Below are 22,033 nucleotides of genomic sequence, written 5' to 3' on the forward strand. Positions count from 1 at the left end.
AGAAGTCCGGTTTTACGGGAAATACCATGGGACTTTTTTTTTTTTTAAACCTCCAGTCACCAGGCAATGTCTTGGTTTAACATCTCAACCCAAAAGGCAGCACCCCCAACAGGGCAGCACTCCCTCGGGTCTGCACGGAAGTGTCAATCTGGATTATGTGGGCAAATCTCTGGAGCGGGCATGAACTCAGGACCTCCTGACTTCAGAGGTGAGAATGTCACCAAGGTCGCGGCTCATTTCAAATGGGCGTAAACTGAAAATGTCATTTTATGCACATGTATAAAAAAATACAGAGAACTTTCTTTTCAAAAGGGCCGATCAAGTGGATTTTGTTTTGAAATGCTGTTGTTGGCTTGCAGTTTCCATGAAAGGAGACATGTTTAAAGTCATCACATTTGTCAACCACACCGGCTTTTGGTCTCCAAGCAATTTACTATTTAAAAACTGGAACAAGCCTTTCACAGAGATATTAATGGAAGAGAAATGTTCATTAAAACCAGCAATTGCTCTTGTGAGATTGATGCCAGCTTTTTAAAATTCACACCCGACCTGTGCACAGTCTTGGACCAGGGAAGTTTAAATTAATTGGATGGTAGGAACCTAAGACATACAATATAGTGTGATGCACATCATTGGGAAAAACAAAGAAATTGTTCATGAGAATTAGCTGCGATGTTTCAAAATGGTGTGTTTTGTTTAAGGATTATTTGTGAATTATATTTTAACAAGAATACTGTCATGTGAGAGTACCTTTAAGAAATGGGTGTTTATAAATGGGTGTGTATATAAATATCTGTAGTGAGAGCACCTTTAAGAAATGGGTGTTTACTACTGCAGTGATGTCAGAGAGTGGGTAGAGCTGGGCTGTCTGTCAGCTTTTTACTTTCATTTTAGGTTGTTTGCTGCAGGGTGTGTTTTAGTTTCATTTTCAGTGTTGGAACTGAAGCCAGACAAAGCAGGTGTTGTATTATTTGGGGGTTGTATTTGAATTAATGGTTGCTAAAATGTTCACTATGTTTTGAAAAGGTTAACTTGAGTTCATAGAATAAACATTGTTTTGCTTTAAAAAATACTTTTCCATTTCTGCTCTACCACACCTGTAGAGTGGGCTGTGTGCTCCCCATACCACAATCTATTAAAGGTTGTGGGTCAGGTGACCGCCATGATACACTTTGGGGTTCTCTAAACCCTTGCCCATAACAAATTGGGGGCTCGAGGGGGATAAAAGTCTTATCTATTGGATTGGCTTAGTGAACTTAAAGACAATGAGGGGTGAGCATATTGCGGTTGCTTTTCAGGTGTGGTATTTCAGTTTAAGTAGGGAGTGTGTTGTGGCCAATGACTCTTTCAGAGGCTCTGAAGTTTTTGGGGGTGGAGACGGTTACACACAGTACCTTACAGACGGAGACTAAAAGCACACTGTTAGATTTGGCAAAAACATTGCAGTTAACATTACCTGACAAAATGCGAAAAGATGAGGTAATTATGGCAGAGGCTAAGCATTTAAAGTTGCCTGAGAGACAGCTTGACTCATTGGAAATGGCAAAAATTCAGTAACAACTTAAACAAATGGAACATGAAAAAGATTAAAGCAGCTTGAATACGAAAGAGATAGAGAGGAAAAAGAAAGAGATAGCGAGGGAAAAGAAAGAGAGAGAGGAAAAAGAAAAGGAGAGAGAAGAAAGGAGAAAAGAAAGAATAGCCCTAACAGAACAAAAAGAAAGGGAGAAACAGATCAGGGAAAAAGATAAAGAGAGTTTGAACTTCAGAAAATAGCCATGAAACACGACAGTCAGTTAAAATTGGCAGACTTGAAGGGAAACGTACAGTTGGATGATAGTGATGAGGATAGTAAGAAAGAGCATCAAAGTCGAAGGCTTGGTGGGAATCTATTTAAGTATGTACAAGCATTGCCAAGGTTTGACGAGAAGGAGGTAGAAGCCTTTTTCATTTCATTTGTGAAGGTAGCTAAACAAATGAAATGGCCACAGGACATGTGGGTATTACTAATTCAAACAAAGCTGCTAGGTAGGGCTAGTGAAGTTTTTGCATCAATACCGGAGGAGGTATCTGGGGCGTATGAGGAGGTGAAAAAATCCATCTTGGGTGCATATGAACTGGTGCCTGAAGCCTACAGACAAAGGTGTAGAAATTGAAGGAAAGGATTTGGTTAAATGTACATGGAGTTTGAAAGGCTCAGAGTAATTTTGATAGGTGGATAAGGGCTTTGAAAATAGACCAAACGTATGAAGCTCTTAGAGAAATTATGCTTTTGGAGGAGTTTAAAAATTCAATTCCTGATGTAGTGAGAACTCGTGTGGAAGAACAGAGGGTTAAAACTGCGAGATTAGCAGCAGAAATGGCAGATTATTATGAATTAGTTCATAAATCAAAGCTTGGTTTCCAACATCAGTTTCAGCCTGTGAGGGATAGAAACTGGGGACATGAGAAATACTCGTGGTAGAGGCAAAGGTGATCTGATGGGAGATAATAAGGAGAGTGTACCTCAGATTAAAAAAGAAATCCAGGAGGATGGAAAAGAAATGAAAAATTTCAAATGTTTTCACTGTAATAACTAGGCCATGTAAAGTCACAGTGTTGGTGGTTGAAGAAAAGCACTGGGAAGGCTGATTGGTAAAACAGGATAAGACAGTGGAGTTTGTTAAAGTGGTAAAGGAAAGCCCAAGTAAAGCGAAGGAGGTGCAAAAGATTGTACAGCCTGATCAAGAGGTGATTGATAAGAAGGTGCCAGATCTCTTTAAATAATTTACTTGTGTGGGTAAAGTCTCCTCATGTGTATCAGGAGGAGCAGGTAAAGAAGTCCCAATTTTAAGAGATACAGGAGCTAGTCAATCTTTAATGGTAAGAGATGAGGAGTTATGTAGTTTGGGAAGAACATTGCCAGACAAGGTGTTAATATGTGGAATTCAGGGTGTGAGGAGTAGTGTTCCATTATATAAGGTAAGGTTGGAAAGTCCGGTGAAGAGTGGTGAAGTGGTAGTAGGAGTAATAGAGAAACGATCTTGTCCAGGAATACAGTTTATCTTGGGTAATGGTATAGCTGGATCGTAGGTGGGAGTGATGCCTACGGTGGTTGATAAGCCAGTGGAAAATCAGATAACTGAAGTGTTGAAGGATGAATATCCTGGGATTTTTCCGGATTGTGTAGTAACAAGGTCGCAAAGTCACAGGTTAAGACAAGAGGAGCAATCAAAGAGTGAAGATGAAGTGGAAGTGCAATTATCAGAAACAATTTTTGTTCAGATGGCTGAAAAAAAACAAGAACAGGTGGAGGATGAGGCAAATATTTTTAGTTCAGGAAAATTGGCGGCGTTACAACAGAAAGATATAGAAATAAAACGGATGTATCAGAAAGCATAAACCCTGGCCCATAACAATACAAAGCTTCTGTTTGAAAATAAAGATTGCCCATCTGGTTCCTTTGAAGAATTTGAGTAGATAGTCCCACAGTAAAAAATGTACGTTTTCTGCTCATTTTCGCAAATTAAGCAGATTTCTAAACTTGGTTTACATTGATTCTTGAATCTCAGTTTTTGAATTGTAATGAGTTTCATCGATGTTCTATAGATATTGCGTATTGAAGACTGAAAAGAAATGCTGCTTTTTAAGTGCCATAATGACAGATCAGGCTGTGTTTTGTTTTAAACATATTAGCTTTTAGAATGTAAAGCTAACTTTCAACTGAACATTACCTGTGAATTTGGTTTGGACCACTTTATTTCAATCCAGCTCTCATGGAGTGAAAACACAAAACTAAATATATTTAAAACTTAGTTCACTGCACAACTGTCTTTAACTCATGAATTTAACTCGAGTGAGAGAAAGATGTATTCTGTGGTAGCATCATGCTGGAGTTGGCGGATATTGAGGTGGATGATCCTTTGAATGTGGAGCTTGGTGGTGGAAAGTGAGTACAAGGGGGACCCTGTCATGATTCTGGGAAGGAGGGTTGAGGGCAGAGGTGTGGGAAATGGGTCTAACCCAGTTGAGTGCCCTGTCAACCACCGGTTTGGGGGAAACCTTGGTTAAGGAAAATGCAGGCATGTCAGAAGCACCATTTTTGATGTTGGGATCACCACAGCCGATGCAACGAAGGCAGAGAAACTGGGTGAATGGAGTAGAGTCTTACAGGAAGCAGGGTACGAGGAACTGTAGTTGAGGTAACTTGGGAGTTATGGGTTTGTAATCAATATGGTTGGTCAGTCTATCACTGGAAATGAAGACTGAAGTCACAGAAGGGAAGAATAGTGTCGGAGATGGACCATGTGAAGGTGAGAGAGGGGTGGTAATTGGAAGTAAAGTTGATAATTTTTGCCAAGTCCACGCGAGAGCATGAAGCACCACCAGTACAGTCATCGATGTAATGGAAAAAAAGTTGTGGGAGCAGGCCCGAATAGGACTGGACCATGGAATGTTTTACACAATCCACAAAAAGACACGCATGACTGGAGTCTATGTTGGCACACATAGCCATGCCTTTTATTTGAAGAAAGTGAGATAAGTTGAAGGATAACTTATTTTGTGACCGAACAAGTTCAGCTAGGTGAAGGAGAGTGGTGGAGGATGGGAATTCTTCGGGCCTCCACTCAAGAAAGAAGCAGAGAGGCCTCAAACCCTCCATGGTGAGGAATGGATGTGAAGAGAAGGCAGGACCAGGCAACTGGAAATTGTTGATATGGCATAGGGTATCAGAGGAATCACAAATGTAGGTGGGAAGAGACTGGTCAAGGGGAAAGATGATGGAATCAAGATGGGAAGAAATTAGTTCTGTGGGGCAGGAACAGTCTGATTTGATGGGTCAACCAAGGCATGCCCTGTTTGTGGATTTTGGGAAAGTGGTAGAAGCGGGCTGTGTGGGGTTGGGGGACTATGAGGTTGGAGGCTGTGGAGGGAAGATCCCCAGAGGCGATGAGGTCAATGACCATCATGGAAACAATGGCTTTAAATAGTGCCTTTCATGACCTCTGGGCACACCAAGGTGTTTTCACAGGCAATTAAGTGCTTTTAGAATGTAGTCACTGTTGTTCACATATGGTAGCCAATTTGCACACGGCATCCCATAAATAGCAATAACATAAATAACCAAATAATCTGGTTTAAGGCTGACGATAGATAGTGAGCTAAAGATTGTCCAGGACAAACTCTCTCACCTTTGATTAGGATCATGGATTGCACTTGGGAAAACATGTTGGAATTTGGTTTAATGACTCATCTGAAAAATGGGAGCTCTGACAGTAGCACAACCTCTTAGTACTGTGCTAAAATATAGGTCTGGTGACTAATTTCAAGAGCAAGTGATCTGATACACTGCTCTTACACATTTCAGGTTTCAAGATCAAGTTTCTATCTGTACTATTTTTGGACCTTTAGCAGTTACCAAGACGTAATTATTTTGTTGATGTCAATTTAACAACAAAACAAAATGGCCAGGAAGACTGTAATTTGAAATCTCCTATTTTGATGGGAAATATGATTTTGTCTTGCTCTAGGCACATATCCCTGACACTTCCTGCTAGTTTCCGAGGTAAGATGCACGGCACCAGACCTGACTTTGAACATCAGACCTCCAACCTATATGCCATATCAGGTGAGTGTTCCAGTATGTGGGAATCCAGCAGCAGAAGTGTTTCTCTTTCAGGTTAAGCACTATTATATGCCATATTAGTATCTCTTATTTGTGAAAGTACTGTTTTTAATGATGCAGTTTGACCAATTCCACTGAACAAGAAATAATCTTGCAATATAATTAGGTGGCCAAAGTTGCCAGGTGCCATAAAGTCAACTGAAGACATTAATGCAATGCAAATAATATCCAGCGGCTTTCTTTTCAAAATAGCGTAGCCTTTTAACCTCCCAAAGTGCTTCAGGGGAGTTTTTATTTTGTACAATCTATTCCCATTTCTAGGGAACATTTGTCTAGATAAAATTAAGGAGACTCTTGGCAAGATGATATTTTATTGAGTACAGTCCTCTCCCTTATTTTCAGAACATTCCTTATTAATGCCTTGCTGTCTGCATCACTATTTTGAAATTTCTAGTTGTAAAGCAATTGATTGTTTTACATATCTATTTCTCTTTTTTTTTTAAAGTTTGTTTTTTGTAGCAAGTTCACAAACCAATAATGAAGTTTAAGAAGAAACTGTAAGGAATTGCTTCATTTTAATAAGACTAACAAGTGAGTGAGCTCTGAATTACAAGGCTTATTTTTTGATTACTCAGGGCGGCCCTAAGGGTGAAGTATGATTAGTTGAGTGGTTTAAAAGTGGAGGTGCACAAAAATACAACCCAATATTTTGATCTGATCTTTGGACATTAGCTGGTTACATATATTGGCCACTGACTATTATTTGAACCAACTTTTATTCCAAGTTAACAAATGCTATCAAAAATTGAAGCAGAGCTGAATAATGCGGTGCTATTTTAAGCATTAGCTTTTGCACTCTTAAAAATCATTTATGATGGAAATAGAGTAACATTTTGGGGAAAAGCTGACCCAATAAACAGTGGTGTGATTTTAATCCTATTAAGTGGCACGATCCTTTTCATTTTTAATGGGGGGGGGCGGGGGGGGGAATTGTTAATAGCCAAAGCTTTAGGGGGGGGGGGGACTGTTAATAGCCCAAACTGTAAATGAACACGTTTACCATTAATCATATGTTTTATGTTTATTGCTGTGATGGTGTTGACAGGTGGGCTGGTTTACACTTGAAAAAAAACATGTGGGTGCTGTCAGGCATCCGGAAGCAGGGTTGTTGGGATTGATGAATTGCCTGCTCCCTTGATTAAGCCTTCAGTCACTCGCAACAGCAAAACCAGGAACAGGATTTCGAATAGAATGTGTCAAATTCATTTGGTTCTGGGTTGTTGCAGATGTTGCAGCTTGTGTCATGTATTAACAAAATGTGTGAATTCTGACACTTCTGTTGGTGTATTATTTGCTTATTGGCATTCATGGTGGAAAATATTGAAACCCTGGAACTATGATATCATTCTTGATTCAGCTGTGCTTATGATCCTGTAGTTATTGGAAGACCTGGTTTGAATCATGACAGAAACAACCAATAGTTTTCAAACATGTGTGGACTTTTAAAAATTTCTGTGTTATTTTCTGCTAGCATTATTTTTAGTCCCCGTTCTTTTAGTACCAGGTATGTACGATAACTTTTTATAATTAAGATGATTGGTAAAACCGTCCCTCTTTGAGCAAACTTAAAACACTCCAGCTTTTTGTAGAGGCATCATAAATTAATAAATTACTGTCTCGTCAGAACTGTTTAGCTAGTGGAATAAAGTTCTGAGGTACCTGGTATGTTGTGCAATGTGTATACTGTCTGCAATTTGAATTAGAGGTACAGCAAGTGAATACAGGCTCCTCTGCTGGAACCATCAGTCTTGACAGTCCCAGCTAACATTTAGGAGATGAACTGTTCAGATTTTTTTGTTCCTATATGCTCCTTTTGCAAAGCCCATTCTAGACTGTGTATTAAAGTCTCACATTGTACCATAGCTCCTCACCATGGATGAAAACCTTGCTATTTATTGAAGTCTGGCTCCCCCAGCGGATATCTAAAACCTTGCTGTCCGACTCCCTCTTGTTCATGCTGTTTGCTGAGTAACAGTTGCAATGCTGCATGATGCCAACTAAAAAGATCGTTTTGGGAGCGAAAGAGACAAGTGAGGTTAAAAAGCGAGCATGGGGAGGAAATGGAAGAGAAGTGAAGAAATAAAAATTGATCATGAAAGAAAACCGTGAAGTAGGACACAAAGACAAACAAGGTGAACGGCAGCCGCAAATCAGAAGTGGAGTAACGGTTGTTCAAACAGTTGCAGAAAATTTCTCCAATGTAGCCATATCCCAAGAGACCATGCCTTCTTCCCTGAAATTGTTATTAGCAGTAAAAGTAGACTTTCCTCAATGCTGCGTTACATCTCTCAGTGGGCCTAGGTTGTTACTTCAGTAAACCTTTTCCCACAGTCATTCAGACCATGCTCCCTACTATCTTGTTCCAACTGTAGTTCTGCAGTGCGAAGGATATTTGCATGACCAATTGGTGTGCTGCTCCTTAATTTACTTCTAAATAAGAAAAAGCTTATATTTTGGGAATGCAGATAAAATGTAAACTATATTTTAAAAGATGAACCATTTTGATGGCACAATAATTTGAAGCACTAGTACAAGTGCCACAGGAGTACAGATTCCATGCCCATTGTTGTTCTGATCTCATGTTGAGTCAAGATTCTAAGTGAAAGGTGAGTTTATTGTGGAGTACAGATCACTATCACAAGTTTGGAAGTTTAGGCCGTTCTTTTCAAAGGTAACATTTAGTTAATTAAGTAGATAAGCTGACAATGCTGTCTGTAATACACTTTAAATTCTCTTAACATGCTTCTTACCAATTGGTTGTTGATCAGACATCTCTGTGCATGAACTGCACAGTTTCAGCAGTTTTCACAAAGAAAATCCTCTCGCTATCCTACTGTTTAGCTAATAGATTTATATATATATATTTTTAGAGCTATGTCTTTAACAAATTGGCATATATTGAGCTCAACTCAGCAATACAGAAGTTTATGGGTGTCATTTTGGGAGATTTTACAGTACAGAACGCATTTCTTAATAAATTCCTGAGCAATAATGCTTTAATGTCTAGTATTGATGGAGTATGAGACAGCTGTTATAGTTATTGGTTGTAAAAAGCCGTTGAAACCAGTATATGTTTGTGTCATTTTATTCCTTCGAAAAATATTTAATTTATGGAGCAATAAAGTGGCTAATTATTTGTGCTGTGGAAGCTGGTGGAAATATACACTACTCAAAACATTTGTCACAAAAAATCTGCAGTTTTTAATTAGTAACAGTATGCTGACCCTTCAATTAAGGAGCTACTAGTTGCATTAAAACTTCAATTATGTGAGGGCTTTGAAATGAATTGGCAACTGCCTCAAAGACAACTTAAAACCCAAGTCAGCATTTACTGTGTGCTATGACTCCACCTGCTAATAAATCTCACCAACATGGCAGATTTGGGAACCATTGACCATTGTCCTCGAGTGAAGAATGCCTGAATGAGGCAGCTAATACTAATATCATAAGCAAGTTGGGAAATGTAATTTCTAGAAAATTACAGTTGCAATTTGCTGTGAATATTATTCATCTGGATGAAGTGGACAGATTTCTGCATGGAACGCATTGCATAAATGTCTAGGAAGTAGGTGTCCATTGTTTTTTTTTGGGGGGGGGGATTCCTAGCTCCGTTTCGGAGGAAACAAAATATCCTTGCTTATCTCTCCAGGAAGCATTCATTACTAAACTGTGGAACTCCGGTTTCCTGTGGGAATATTTTTTCCGTCAAAATAAACTTTCAGCCTCCACTGCATAGCTATTTTTGGACATTGGTTTTCTTGTAATCAGTGATCCCAAAATGGTGGGACAAGTTAGTAAAATATTGCAGATAGTGGAAATTTGAAATATAAAAAGAAAATGCCGGAAATAAAATACTGGAAGTACTTGCCGCCAGGCAGCATCTGTGGAGAGAGAAACAGTTGGAGGTTTAAGGTTGGTGACCTTTCATTAGAACTGGAAGAAATTAGAGATGTCTATTTGCTTAAAGCCCATTACAGAGGCATGGAGAAAACAACAAAAGGAGGGAAGGTCTGTGATGTTGTGCGAGGTGAGAGAGATAAATGAGCAAAGGGTTAATGCCACAAGGCTACAGGGAATGGTAAACGGATAACAAAGTGAACAAAAGATGGATCCAGGCTCCAGAGGAGGTATAAATGGGAAAAGCAGAAGTACCACCAACAGTTGCTGTCCAAAAATAAAATGGAGACTGAGGTTAGGACCCAAAATTGTTGGATTCAGTCTTGAGTCTGTAAAATCCTGATCAAAAGATGAGGTGCTGTTCCTCGAGTTTACATTGAGTTCCAGTTGAATAGTGTAGGACGCTATTGGCCAACTTAATCTGTGATTGGCCCCATAGCCCTGCGTAGAAAAGAATGCATTGTGAGTATAGTGTACTGAATTGGAAGAAGTACAAATCAATCACTGTTTTACCTGAAAAGAGTGGGTTCTTGGGAAGGGTTGGTGTTACATGCCCTGAGTTTGTGGTTCTGGGATGGAGGGGGAAGTGTGAGCAGAAGTGAAAGAAATGGAATGTACGTACACCATTGAAGAAACCCTTGTGCAGTCTTAATGGAAGGTTGCATTGCCAAAGGGAGCATGAATGAGACAAGGAAACTGGGAGCATGGGATAGAGCCCTTGCAGGAACTGGGGTGGGAGGAAGTGTAGTCCAGGCAGTTGTGGATGTCAGTGCGTTGAATGGTGAGAGAGGTTGGCCACTTTAACTTCTGCCTAAAATTTAGAAAATATCTGGCGGTGTTTTTTTTGAGAGAAACTGAAGGAACTGTTTTTCAGGAATTAGGAGACGGAAAACTGCTGGAAATGGGAACAGCAGGTAGGTGCTAATTAGAGAATTTTCATTGAATTAATGAGCACTCATAACATGACCATATTTATTGTTCCAGAAGTAGTGCTATAATTGTCAAATGGTTAAGTAGAAAATGATTACACTCTTCCAATTATTCCTCGATTTTGTTTCTGCTGGAAATTAAATGGACTTAAATGCAGCACTCTTTTGTCAAGTTGTAGTCTACTACTAGCAAATGGATATACTTTGTAAAAAGCCCAACATAACCTGACTCCTTTGAAATCGCAGAAGAGTGATATATTTTTGTCTTTTTAGGCTTTATTTCTATCCAAAGTGCCGCCTTTTGGCATGCAATCCAGTGAGACAAATTCAAAGAGTAACGTTTGGCGCACCGTTGTGAAATGTACTCTTTTATATCTTCTGTTTTGTCAACGGAGTCGCAATTAGTTCTTGGGTATGCTTTATCGTTGAAATAGACCTGCTGAAATTCCATACCCTGTCATTGTTATGTAGAATATTCTACTGTGTGAATACCATCTACTTCTATTTAAATATTTTTAATGTTGGAATATCTCTGTGGAAATGCAAATAAATGAAAGCTGTAATTGCTTGTGTTCATTGATATCTAATCTTTATGGTTCAGTACTACACGTGAAGGATCTGACTAGGGAAGAAATGGAGATACAATTGTCCTTTGTAATATTTAAGTGGAAGTGGTAACTTTTCATCGTGAAGGGATAGAAAATAGCTTCCCTTACTGCAAGAGAAACTGAAAGGCAGCTTTAGGTTGGTGGAGCGAGATTGGTATTCTCCAATCTTGCTGTGGATTAAAACATTTCGGAATTGCAGAAACATACAAAAGAGAGAGCCAGCTCCCAAGATGTGCCTAATTTTCAGGGTGTGTCTGTTTGTTATTTTTGACTTGGTGATGATTTTAGAAAAAGCTTTGTGACTTTCAGGTTATAAACTGGGTTGTGCAGTTATGAATGTTTTCTCTAAAAGGTCTTGCATAATTTTTCCCATTCAAAAGCAGTAATACCCTTGCATTGATTAAATTTGCTCCTGCAGTAAATTCTGATTGACGAAAAAATTGCATGTAACCAGATGTTCATATTTAAGAGATGGCATTTAAAGGTGTATGATCAAAATTGAGTCTGCATTGTGATACTTCATGGCCAGAGTTGTACACATATGGATTATACAGATTGAGATTTGAAAACTTTTTAGATCTAGGTTTTAGGTGTGTCAAACTTAAAAATGTATTTTCCTAGGTTTTTGATTAATTGAATCCAATGAGCATAGAATCTCAACTATCTAGTTGCCGACCAGCCTTGTGCTAATTGGTCCTTTGATAGGCATGTGGTGTTGTGTTTCTTCTGTGCACTGTATAAGTTCTCTTCTACAACCAGCTCCCGCAAGATAGAGGAATATCATATATAAGTATTGCTGCTTATTGATATTAAGCCACAGGCCATAATGCCGATGAGGGTAAATTATTCTTGTTTTACACTGGCTTTTGAAAATTTCAATCTCCCTTTTTCCCCCCTCTGTCTAATTTTTTTGATTGTCTTTCCTCGTGACATAAGCAACTGCTGCCCTTGGAATTGGCTGACTTCCTTCTGAGCCGGCTACCTGCGCTACTCAAAATCAGTCAAGTTCGATGCTCTCTGATTTCTTACCCTCTCTTAATGAGTCCCAGATGCGACCTTCACTCTGAGAACTTCAAACTGTGCCCTCTCATGGCAATGCAAAAGTATATTTGCTGGATCCACTATTAGCAAGGGCAGTGGACAGAATTGCAGTGTGGGTAGATTGATCAGTAAAAGACAAGTACATCTTGTGATGTACTACAAATTATGTTTTTGTAAAATTTATAAGCATGTACATATTTTTGTTATTTAAGGGATAGGAGTCACTAAAAGTGGGACACAGTTGGTTTCAGATTAATAATATTAAGGTATTTTAAATCAAAAAATGTTAACTTTCCAACCACTGAAGCTGGAATTTCAGCATTAGATTTTGGCCATCCCCTCAAAAATCGTTTCAACCGTTTCCGCCGAATCTCAGGTTGCAGAACTGCTAATTTATCCTTGATAAAAAGAGCATCATTCAGATGGAATGCTTCGTTAGAAAAAATAACGGTGCAGATTTTAAGTACAAGTTTGTTTAGAATCATAGAATCATAGAAGTTTACAGCATGGAAACAGGCCCTTCGGCCCAACCAGTCCATGCCGCCCAGTTTTTACCATTAAGCTAGTCCCAGTTGCCCGCACTTGGCCCATAACCCTCTATACCCATCTTACCCATGTAACTATCTAAATGCTTTTTGAAAGACACAATTGTACCCGCCTCGACTACTACCTCTGGCAGCCCATTCCAGACACTCACTACCCTCTGAGTGAAGAAATTGCCCCTCTGGGCCCTTCTGAATCTCTCCCCTCTCACCTTAAACCTATGCCCTCTAGTTTTAGACTCCCCTACCTTTGGGAAAAGATGTTGACTATCTACCTTATCTATGCCCCTCATTATTTTATAGACCTCTATAAGATCACCCCTAAGCCTCCTACGCTCCAGGGAAAAAAGTCCCAGTCTATCCAGCCTCTCCTTATAACTCAAACCATCAAGTCCCGGCAACATCCTAGTAAATCTTTTCTGCACTCTTTCTAGTTTAATAATATCCTTTCTATAATAGGGTGACCAGAACTGCACACAGTATTCCAAGTGTGGCCGTACCAATGTCTTGTACAACTTCAACAAGACGTCCCAACTCCTATATTAAATGTTCTGACCAATGAAACCAAGCATGCCGAATGCCTTCTTCACCACCCTGTCCACCTGCGACTCCACCTTCAAGGAGCTATGAACCTGTACTCCTAGATCTCTTTGTTCTATAACTCTCCCCAACGCCATACCATTAACTGAGTAGGTCCTGGCCTGATTCGATCTGCCAAAATGCATCACCTCACATTTATCTAAATTAAACTCCATCTGCCATTCGTCGGCCCACTGGCCTAATTGATCAAGATCCCGTTGCAATCCTAGATAACCTTCTTCACTATCCACTGTGCCACCAATCTTGGTGTCATCTGCAAACTTACTAACCATGCCTCCTAAATTCTCATCCAAATCATTAATATAAATCACAAATAACAGTGGACCCAGCACCGATCCCTGAGGCACACCACTGGTCACAGGCCTCCAGTTTGAAAAACAACCCTCTACAACCACCCTCTGCCTTCTGTCGTCCAGCCAATTTTGAATCCAATTGGCAACCTCACCCTGGATCCCGTGAGCTTTAACCTTCTGCAACAACCTACCATGCGGTACCTTGTCAAAGGCTTTGCTAAAGTCCATGTAGACAACGTCTACTGCACTGCCCTCATCTACCTTCTTGGTCACTCCCTCAAAAAACTCAATCAAATTTGTGAGACATGATTTTCCACGCACAAAGCCATGCTGACTGCCCCGAATCAGTCCTTGCCTCTCTAAATGCTTGTAGATCCTGTCTCTCAGAATACCTTCTAGCAACTTACCTACTACAGACGTTAGGCTCACCGGTCTGTAGTTCCCAGGCTTTTCCCTGCTGCCCTTCTTAAACAAGGGCACAACATTCGCCACTCTCCAATCTTCAGGCACCTCACCTGTGGCTGCCGATGATTCAAATATCTCGGTTAAGGGACCCGCAATTTCCTCCCTAGCCTCCCACAACATCCTGGGATACATTTCATCAGGTCCCGGGGATTTATCTACCTTGATGCGCTTTAAGACTTCCAGCACCTCCTCCTCTGTAATATGCACACTTCTCAAGACATCACTATTTATTTCCCTTAGTTTCCTAACATCCATGCCTTTCTCCACCGTGAATACCGATGAGAAATATTCATTCAGGATCTCACCCAACTCTTGTGGCTCTGCACATAGATGTCCTTGTTGATCCTTAAGAGGCCCGACTCTGTCCCGAGTTACTCTTTTCCCCTTTATGTATCTGTAGAATCTCTTTGGATTCTCCCTTGCATTATTTGCCAAAGCAATTTCATGTCCCCTTTTTGCCCTCCTGATTTCCCTCTTAACTCTATTTCGACAATCTCTATACTCTTCAAGGGATCTACTTGATCCCAGTTGCTTATGTACGTCATATGCCTCCTTCTTCTTTTTGACCAGAGTCTCAATATCTCGAGTCATCCAGGGTTCCCTACTTCTACCAGCCTTGCCCTTCACTCTAAAGGGAATGTGCTTACCCTGCACCCTGGTTAACACATTTTTAAAAGCCTCCCATTTACCAGCCGTCCCTTTGTCTGCCAATAGTCTCCCCCAATCTACCTCTGCAAGTTCCTGTCTGATACCATCAAAATTGGCCTTGCCCCAATTAAGAATTTTAACTCTTGGGCCAGACCTATCATTCTCCATAGCTATCTTAAAACTAATGGAATTATGGTCACTTGTCCCAAAGTGATCCCTCACTAGCACGTCTGTCACTTGCCCTTCCTTATTTCCCAAGACGAGGTCAAGTTTTGCCCCCTCTCTAGTCGGTCCATCCACATACTGAATGAGAAATTCCTCCTGAATACACTCAACAAATTTCCCTCCATCCAAGCCCCTAATGCTATGGCTGTCCCAGTCAATGTTGGGAAAGTTAAAGTCCCCTACTACTACCACCCTATTATTCTTGCAGCTATCTGTAATCTCCTTACATATTTGCTCCTCAATTTCCCGCTGACTATTTGGGGGCCTGTAGTACAGTCCTACCAAGGTGATCTCTCCCTTCTTATTTTTCAGTTCCACCCATATAGACTCAGTGGGCGAACCCTCGGATATATCCCCTCTAAGTACTGCCGTGATGTTCTCCCTAATCAAAAACGCCACTCCCCCTCCTCTCTTACCTCCTGTTCTATCCTTTCTATAGCATCTGTACCCCGGAACATTGAGCTGCCAGTCCTGCCCCTCCCTTAGCCATGTTTCAGTCATAGCTATAATATCCCAGTCCCATGTGCCCGTCCATGCTCGTCATCCTGAGATCTGAAGTAAGTTCACTAGTTCAAAACACCAATCATCGAATTGTTTTCGCTCAGTTGCTTTCATTAATGTTTAGCTGTAATTGTTCTTTTCTTGGAACCAAAGGATTAATTTACAGTTTTTATACCTCTGGGTGGGGTGGGGGGGGGGGGGGGAGGGAACATTGCACCATGCTTATGTGATGTCTTGTTTCCCCCTTGTTCCAAAACCAACTTTGCACAACGAAGCACTCTAGTTTGGGTGTGGCGAAGTGTGCTTCACATATGACTTATGTTTTCCCAAATTGAGGGAAGAGTTTTGGGATGGACGTGTGCTATTCCATGTGTTGTCACAAGCCATTTTAGATGTGGTGAAAAATAATTGAATAGCTCAAGGATTTTAGAATATTGCAATTTAACCGAGAACCATAAGCTTATAAAACTTTGAGCATTTTTTACTGTTTCGTTAAAAAAAAAAAGTCTTGCAAAGCATTCATATCTTGGCTTTTAATGTGGATAGAACCTACTATGAGATCCAATTATTTTAATAGCCGTTAGATGACTGACAATTAACAGACTGTGTAGACAGGTTTTCCTTTTAAACCAGTAAAATTGAGGGTAGTTCGGAAAATATCAGAGCAGCAAGGTGACAATGAATTTTGATTTCCTGGAGCCAATATTAGAGTCCTTATTAAAGTATGTGCATCTGCTTTTAATTTACTCCAAATAATTGGAAAATGCAATGAAGCTTTCCAATTAAGGCACTGCTTTTATGCTGTTTAATAATACCCCCATAATATTATAGCTTATGAAGTGACAGGTGAGCTGTTATATGAATAAAACATAAAGGCAGCAATAAGGGACAGAAAGTGTAGACAGTTGTGGGCTCTTAAATGCAGGATGTGATTTGCATATATTAATCTGTTCTTTTCAGGCTTATCAGGCTTTCTTCAGTAGTTGAAGTAAAAATAGCCTTGACAGGCAATGGCATGCTTCATTTTTTTGAGGATTTATTACATGTATAATTCCAGATCTTTAATAATAAGATATGACTGATTTTCATAGTTCCACAGAATTGAAGGAATTCAGCTAATTGTTCCAGATGGTGCATTCTGATTATGCAAAATTACTTTACATGCTGATTTTTTTTTTGTTTGGTTTTTGTTATTTTGATAGAATTCAAATAAAATTAATTTTTACATACAATCTTTTATCTCTCCTACAGAGGTACATCATTTATTGTAACCTCAAAATTAATTTTCACCCGCATTCCTCCCCTCACTGGTTCATTAAATATTTAAGATAGGTCCTGTTTTCTGCACTAGTCTAGCCTGTTTTCTCATTCATTTTTTAAAATTCCAAAACGTATACTATAATGTGCTGCTCTTCCTCCGTTGTTTTAACCAGCTAGGAGATGTTGATGAATACAAACAGTTGTTTGGGTTATTTCCAAAGAATGGTTTGGCATATTAAACCATAAATGAATGAACTCCACCATTTCATAGAGTCCCTACAGTGCAGAAGGAGACCATTCGGCCCATCATGTCTGCACCGACCCTCCAAAAGAGCACTCTACATAGGCCCACTTCCCCGCCCTATCCCCATAACCCCGCGCATTGATCACACCACCTAACTTGCACATCGTTGGATTGTGGGAGGAAGCCAGAGTACCAGGATGGAACCCACACAAAGACATGGGGAGAACTTGCAAACTCCACACACACATTCACCGAAGGCTGGAATCTAACCCGGGTCCCTGGAGCTGTGATGCAGCAGTGCTAACCACTGTCTGCCGATTCTTTCTGTTGCGGGAGAGGGGGGAATCTTTTTTTTTAGCAGCACACCATTTCCCTGTTACGACAGTGGCCACAACCTCATTCCAGTGCTCTGTCACTGCCTTTCCCAACACGTTTGTTGGAAAATGGTTTTCCTTTCCTTTAATGTTTTCTACCTAATCCACCTGTGTGGCTCTGGTTTGGAAAATGTGAATGAGCTGGTCGGAATGAACGAGAGTGGAATGAGTCTTGATCAGGACCCAGTTAAAAAACAGACCCACACCCCAGAATTCTAGTCAGTCGAGTGCTGGATACAGAAATGTTACTGTTATTATTATTGGATTGGATGTGTTTGTTTATTGTCACGTGTACCAAGGTGCAATGAAAAGTATTTTTCTGCAAGCAGCTCAAACAGATAATTCCGTACATGAAAAGAAAATACATAATAGGGCAACACAAGATACACAATGTAAATACATAGACACCGGCATCGGGTGAAGCATACAGGAGTGTAGTATTAATCGGGTCAGTCCATAAGCGGGTTGTTTAGGAGTCTGGTAACAGTGGAGAAGAAGCTGTTTTTCAGTCTGTTCATGCGTGTTCTCAGACTTTTGTTTCTCCTGCCCGATGGAAGAAGCTAGAAAAGTGAGTAAGTTGGGTGCGAGGGGTCTTTAATTATGCTGCCCACTTTCCCAAGGCAGCGGGAGGTGTAGATGGAGTCAATGGATGGGAGGCGGGTTCGTGTGATGGACTGGGCGGTGTTCGTGCTTCTCTGAAGTTTCTTGCGGTCTTGGGCCGAGCAGTTGCCATACCAGGCTATTATTTCAACAATTGAAGAGTTTATAATATAATTTCAGGTGTGAGGTTACCCTGTAATGTGCAGAGAAATAAAGCCTTTCAGTCGCCACAGTTTAAAATTTGTAAGTTGTTATGGAGCATGTTATTTGCTTTCAGCCATGACTCCTAATGCCGGCCAAATAATAGGTTGACCAAAACATAATCATCAACTCTACATTTCCCACCTTCCTACCCAAGCCAAGCTCTGTTTCTTTACATGCAGGATGAAATGTAGGCCAATGTGTTCCAACGTCATCACCTAATTTTGCATTGACATTGATGACCTGTTTGAAGTTTGCTATCTTGCTTTCTATCCTCAAATTTGTAAACTGTTACTACATGTAAGGATACCTCCAGCAACATGTTAATTTTGCAGGATCCTTTTAGAACTGTTTATAAGAATATTTTTAAGATGATCAGCCAGAATGTTTTACTATGATTTAGTCAGAACAACATGAAAGTATTCATCAGTAGGTTTATAACTTTAAGGTACATGGGACAAAGTTTAGCGGAGATGTGTGAGGCAGGTTTTTTTACGCAGAGGGTAGTGAGTGCCTGGAGCGCGCAGCCAGGGGAGGTTGGGAAGCATATACATTAATGGAGTTCAGAAGGCATCTTGACAAATACATGGATAGGATGGGTAAAGAGGGATAGGGCACTCGGAAGTGCTGAGGGTTTTGCCGAAGGGTATCATGACAGGTACATGCTTGGATGGCTGACGGGCCTATTCTGGTGCTGTATTGTTCTTTGTTCTTCTTTGTTCTTGGTATAGTCGGCACCAGCCAATGTCTGCTCGGTTTAGTGGTGAGTGTGGTAATTATCATAGATTGTGTCTTTGAGGATACAGCAGCGAACAATTATTGGTTAACTGCAGTTGCTTTCAATGGGTGCAGAATAAAATCCAGTTGGTTTGAACTTCTCAAGCCTTGCCCAGTCATACCGCCCTGCCCCCTCCACTCTTAAAGGCAGGGCAGTTCTTTATTTGGCAGTTTTAGATTCTGAGAAATTAGAAGTTTTGTTGTTTTTTTTCTCGACACCTGTAGCTTGTCAGTAAAAATTTAAATGAAGGCTGAGCCTGAAAATGGTTTGGGCTTTCCAACAGTGGCCTTGGGCGGGCTCTGTGGTGCATTGCCCATATTGCACCCATTTTACTTCCGACATGCAAAAATACCCCATGGTGCAACATTTTCCCCCCAAAATTCCTATATTTAATAGTTCTTTCAATTTTAACCGTTGGCTAAGCAAATCTATTGCCAGTTTATTTTTTTAAAAACCGCGCTGATGATGATTGTTGTGATTTAGATATTCTATGTTGCAAAACAATTGCCTGTCCTAATTACTCATTAACGTTATTAACCTGTGATGCCAACAGCTCCTTCTTTATGTTGTACAGTTGCAGCAAAGTAAGAAGCAATTATGTCTGATTCAAAATGAACTAAAATTTTAACTTTAATTTGTATTGGTCTAATGGTTCACAAATTTTGATCTCCTGATATGAACTGCAGTAGCCATGATTCACATTTAAAAATGTAATGCTATATGGATCAAGGCATTTTATTAGTGAGTTCTACCAAAAATGCTAAAAATGGTGAATTGAATATTGTAACGAAAATGCAGTTATTGCACAAATTTCACAAATTTATAAATGCAACTATTATCTTATCGAAGATAAACCACAGCCAGTAATATTCAACCCAAAAATACTGAATTGAAAGGTACTTTTCTCTGAAACCTTGCAAAGGCCTCATTAGGGGCTTGTTGATCTAGTGTTTAATATGCAGATTAAATAGACCCATTAAATATAGTTTAAAGAGATTTATGTGCAGACATTTAATTTTTTTTGAAGATTTTTTAATAGGCCCATTTACTCCAGCAGTATTAATGATTACTTAATCCATATTGAACTCACAAAGTGTGATAATTTTCTTGTGTGAATGGTGCAAGCCTGCTTAGGGGCATTCTTCTCTTAGTACCAGACTTTAGAAATGGACTTCAATTAAATGAATGCAGGCTTAATTGTTTTCCTACTTTAACTTCCCTTTTACACAACTGTGCTGTAAATAATTTTTGTAAACATTAGAATGATGGAGTATTAGAATTGTTCCAAGATGTGCGAGTTGTCATCCTGTGTATATATTAAGTAAAATGAAGAAGGGAACCTTTTTGTTTAAGATTTGTGCAATAAATGAGCTTGTTGAACAGTGCTGTACATACGTATAGACCGACATACAAAGGGTGAGGTTTTAACTTTAATTGGCTTTGTATACAATAGGGTGGTTTATAACGAGGGAAAGCTCTGTAGCATTTGTAATTACAATAGTTGGAATATGAATTTGATTTAAAATGTATGCAATCATTTTCAGTAGCCATACAGTGAAGGCAAAGCACATTTGTGGTAATAATGCTGCTTTTGCATTATCTTTGTATACTGCCTATGAAAGTTTGTTTTATTTGGATTTGAACATGGACACAGTGTAGCTCAATGTAGTTTTATTTTTTTGCAGGTACAGTTGCTATTTGTAAATGTTAAAGTACCTTTTTCTGGCAATATTTAGATTGCCAATTTTTGTTCAGTTAAAGATATATTGTGTTGGAATGTGTTTAAAGTGAAAAGTACAATCATCAATTGCATGAATGTTATACATTAGAAAACTGGAAGCTCTGCTTGGAATCTAGGTGAGGATACTGATCATCTTTATAAATGCTGGCTGAATATGTAGCTGGTGTCAGTTGATTGTTTGATGGCCTCCATGTGACTTGAAGTATTTTTGGTATGGGACAAGAGGTGGGGCAGTACTATTTCTGTGGGCATTTGCAATGTGCTTTATTAAATGGAAAAAATTCCAGAAATATATTTTCTTCAGAAGTACTGCATATCATCTAAACTGATTTAGTTTGTCAGTGAATAAATGTTATGTAAAAGTAAAATGAGTCAGGGCATTTATACAAGTTCAGTCACACCAGCTGAATATAGAAATATAATTTAAGTTAAAGGTATCCCCAATTTCAGTTCAGGGTAGCTTCTTTCATATTGTTGTGGTGTCACGTAAGAGGAGAATCAATTAATTTTATGGTCAAAAAGTAAATGGTATAAGTAATGTGTAAATATATACCTTTGTATAACATGAGATGTATATGTTGGTCTTGGATTCTTTTATTTGTTAAACTACTTTCCACAGCACTTCAAAATTAGCCTAAATTCTTATAAACCAGGTTGTGATACTTTTAAAGCATTTTCTGAAGCAAGAATGTTCTTGATATTTTGAAACCTTTACCCCTTGCCCATTGCTCATGTTTTTAAAATGTTTTAAAGTACCTAATTATTTTTTTCCAATTAAGGGGCAATTTAGCGTAGCCAATCAACGTAACATGCACATCTTTGGGTTGTGGGGGTGAAACCTGCGCAAATACAGGGAGAATGTGCAAACTCCACAAGGACAGCGGATCGGTGCCGGGATTGAACCTGGGTCCTCCGCGCCATAGGCAACAGGTTCTAACCACTACGCCACAGTGCCATCCTATACAGTGCACGTGTTATATTGCTCAATCAATTTGCTGTTCCTTGTGGCCTACTAATATTTATGATCGAGTAATTTTAGAGCATTGTGATTTGACGTTTAAATGTAAATTCCTTACCCTGCTGTAGAGAATGCCGTCAAAGTGCTCTTTTTTAAAGCAAAATCGAGGACGCTTAAAAAAAATTATTTTTCTATCAGTGCATTTAAGAAATACAATGGAAGAAATGAAAGCACAGTTTGGCGAGACTTGTAGAAAGAAATTTGGGCTCTTGAGAATTGGAACACTGCTGCTTGATAATTGTGCCTCTTGTTATAAGCCTGTAATTAACAAAATCGCAGAGTTAGGCTTTGTCACTTCATTTCCTTTCATCAGAATGAGTATAATAATGAACAAAGTTCCCTTGTTTCATATGCTAAGCTCTTGCTCTTAAACCCATATGAGTTCATAGGCTTCTATAATTGC

General features: G+C 39.5%; 1 protein-coding gene across 7 annotated transcripts in view; it reads left to right on the top strand.

The window, feature by feature from the left end:
- Positions 1-22,033, top strand: part of LOC140399179 (multivesicular body subunit 12B-like) — a 236,645-nt gene that overhangs the window by 130,563 nt on the left and 84,049 nt on the right. For all 7 annotated transcript variants that reach the window (XM_072488494.1, XM_072488500.1, XM_072488497.1 and 4 more), the window contains one exon: positions 5,511-5,608. In XM_072488494.1, coding sequence (XP_072344595.1) covers positions 5,511-5,608 — 98 coding nt within the window. The remainder of the gene's footprint in view (positions 1-5,510; positions 5,609-22,033) is intronic.

This window comes from Scyliorhinus torazame, chromosome 22, assembly GCF_047496885.1.
Source record: "Scyliorhinus torazame isolate Kashiwa2021f chromosome 22, sScyTor2.1, whole genome shotgun sequence".
NCBI classification, from domain to species: Eukaryota; Metazoa; Chordata; class Chondrichthyes; order Carcharhiniformes; family Scyliorhinidae; genus Scyliorhinus; species Scyliorhinus torazame.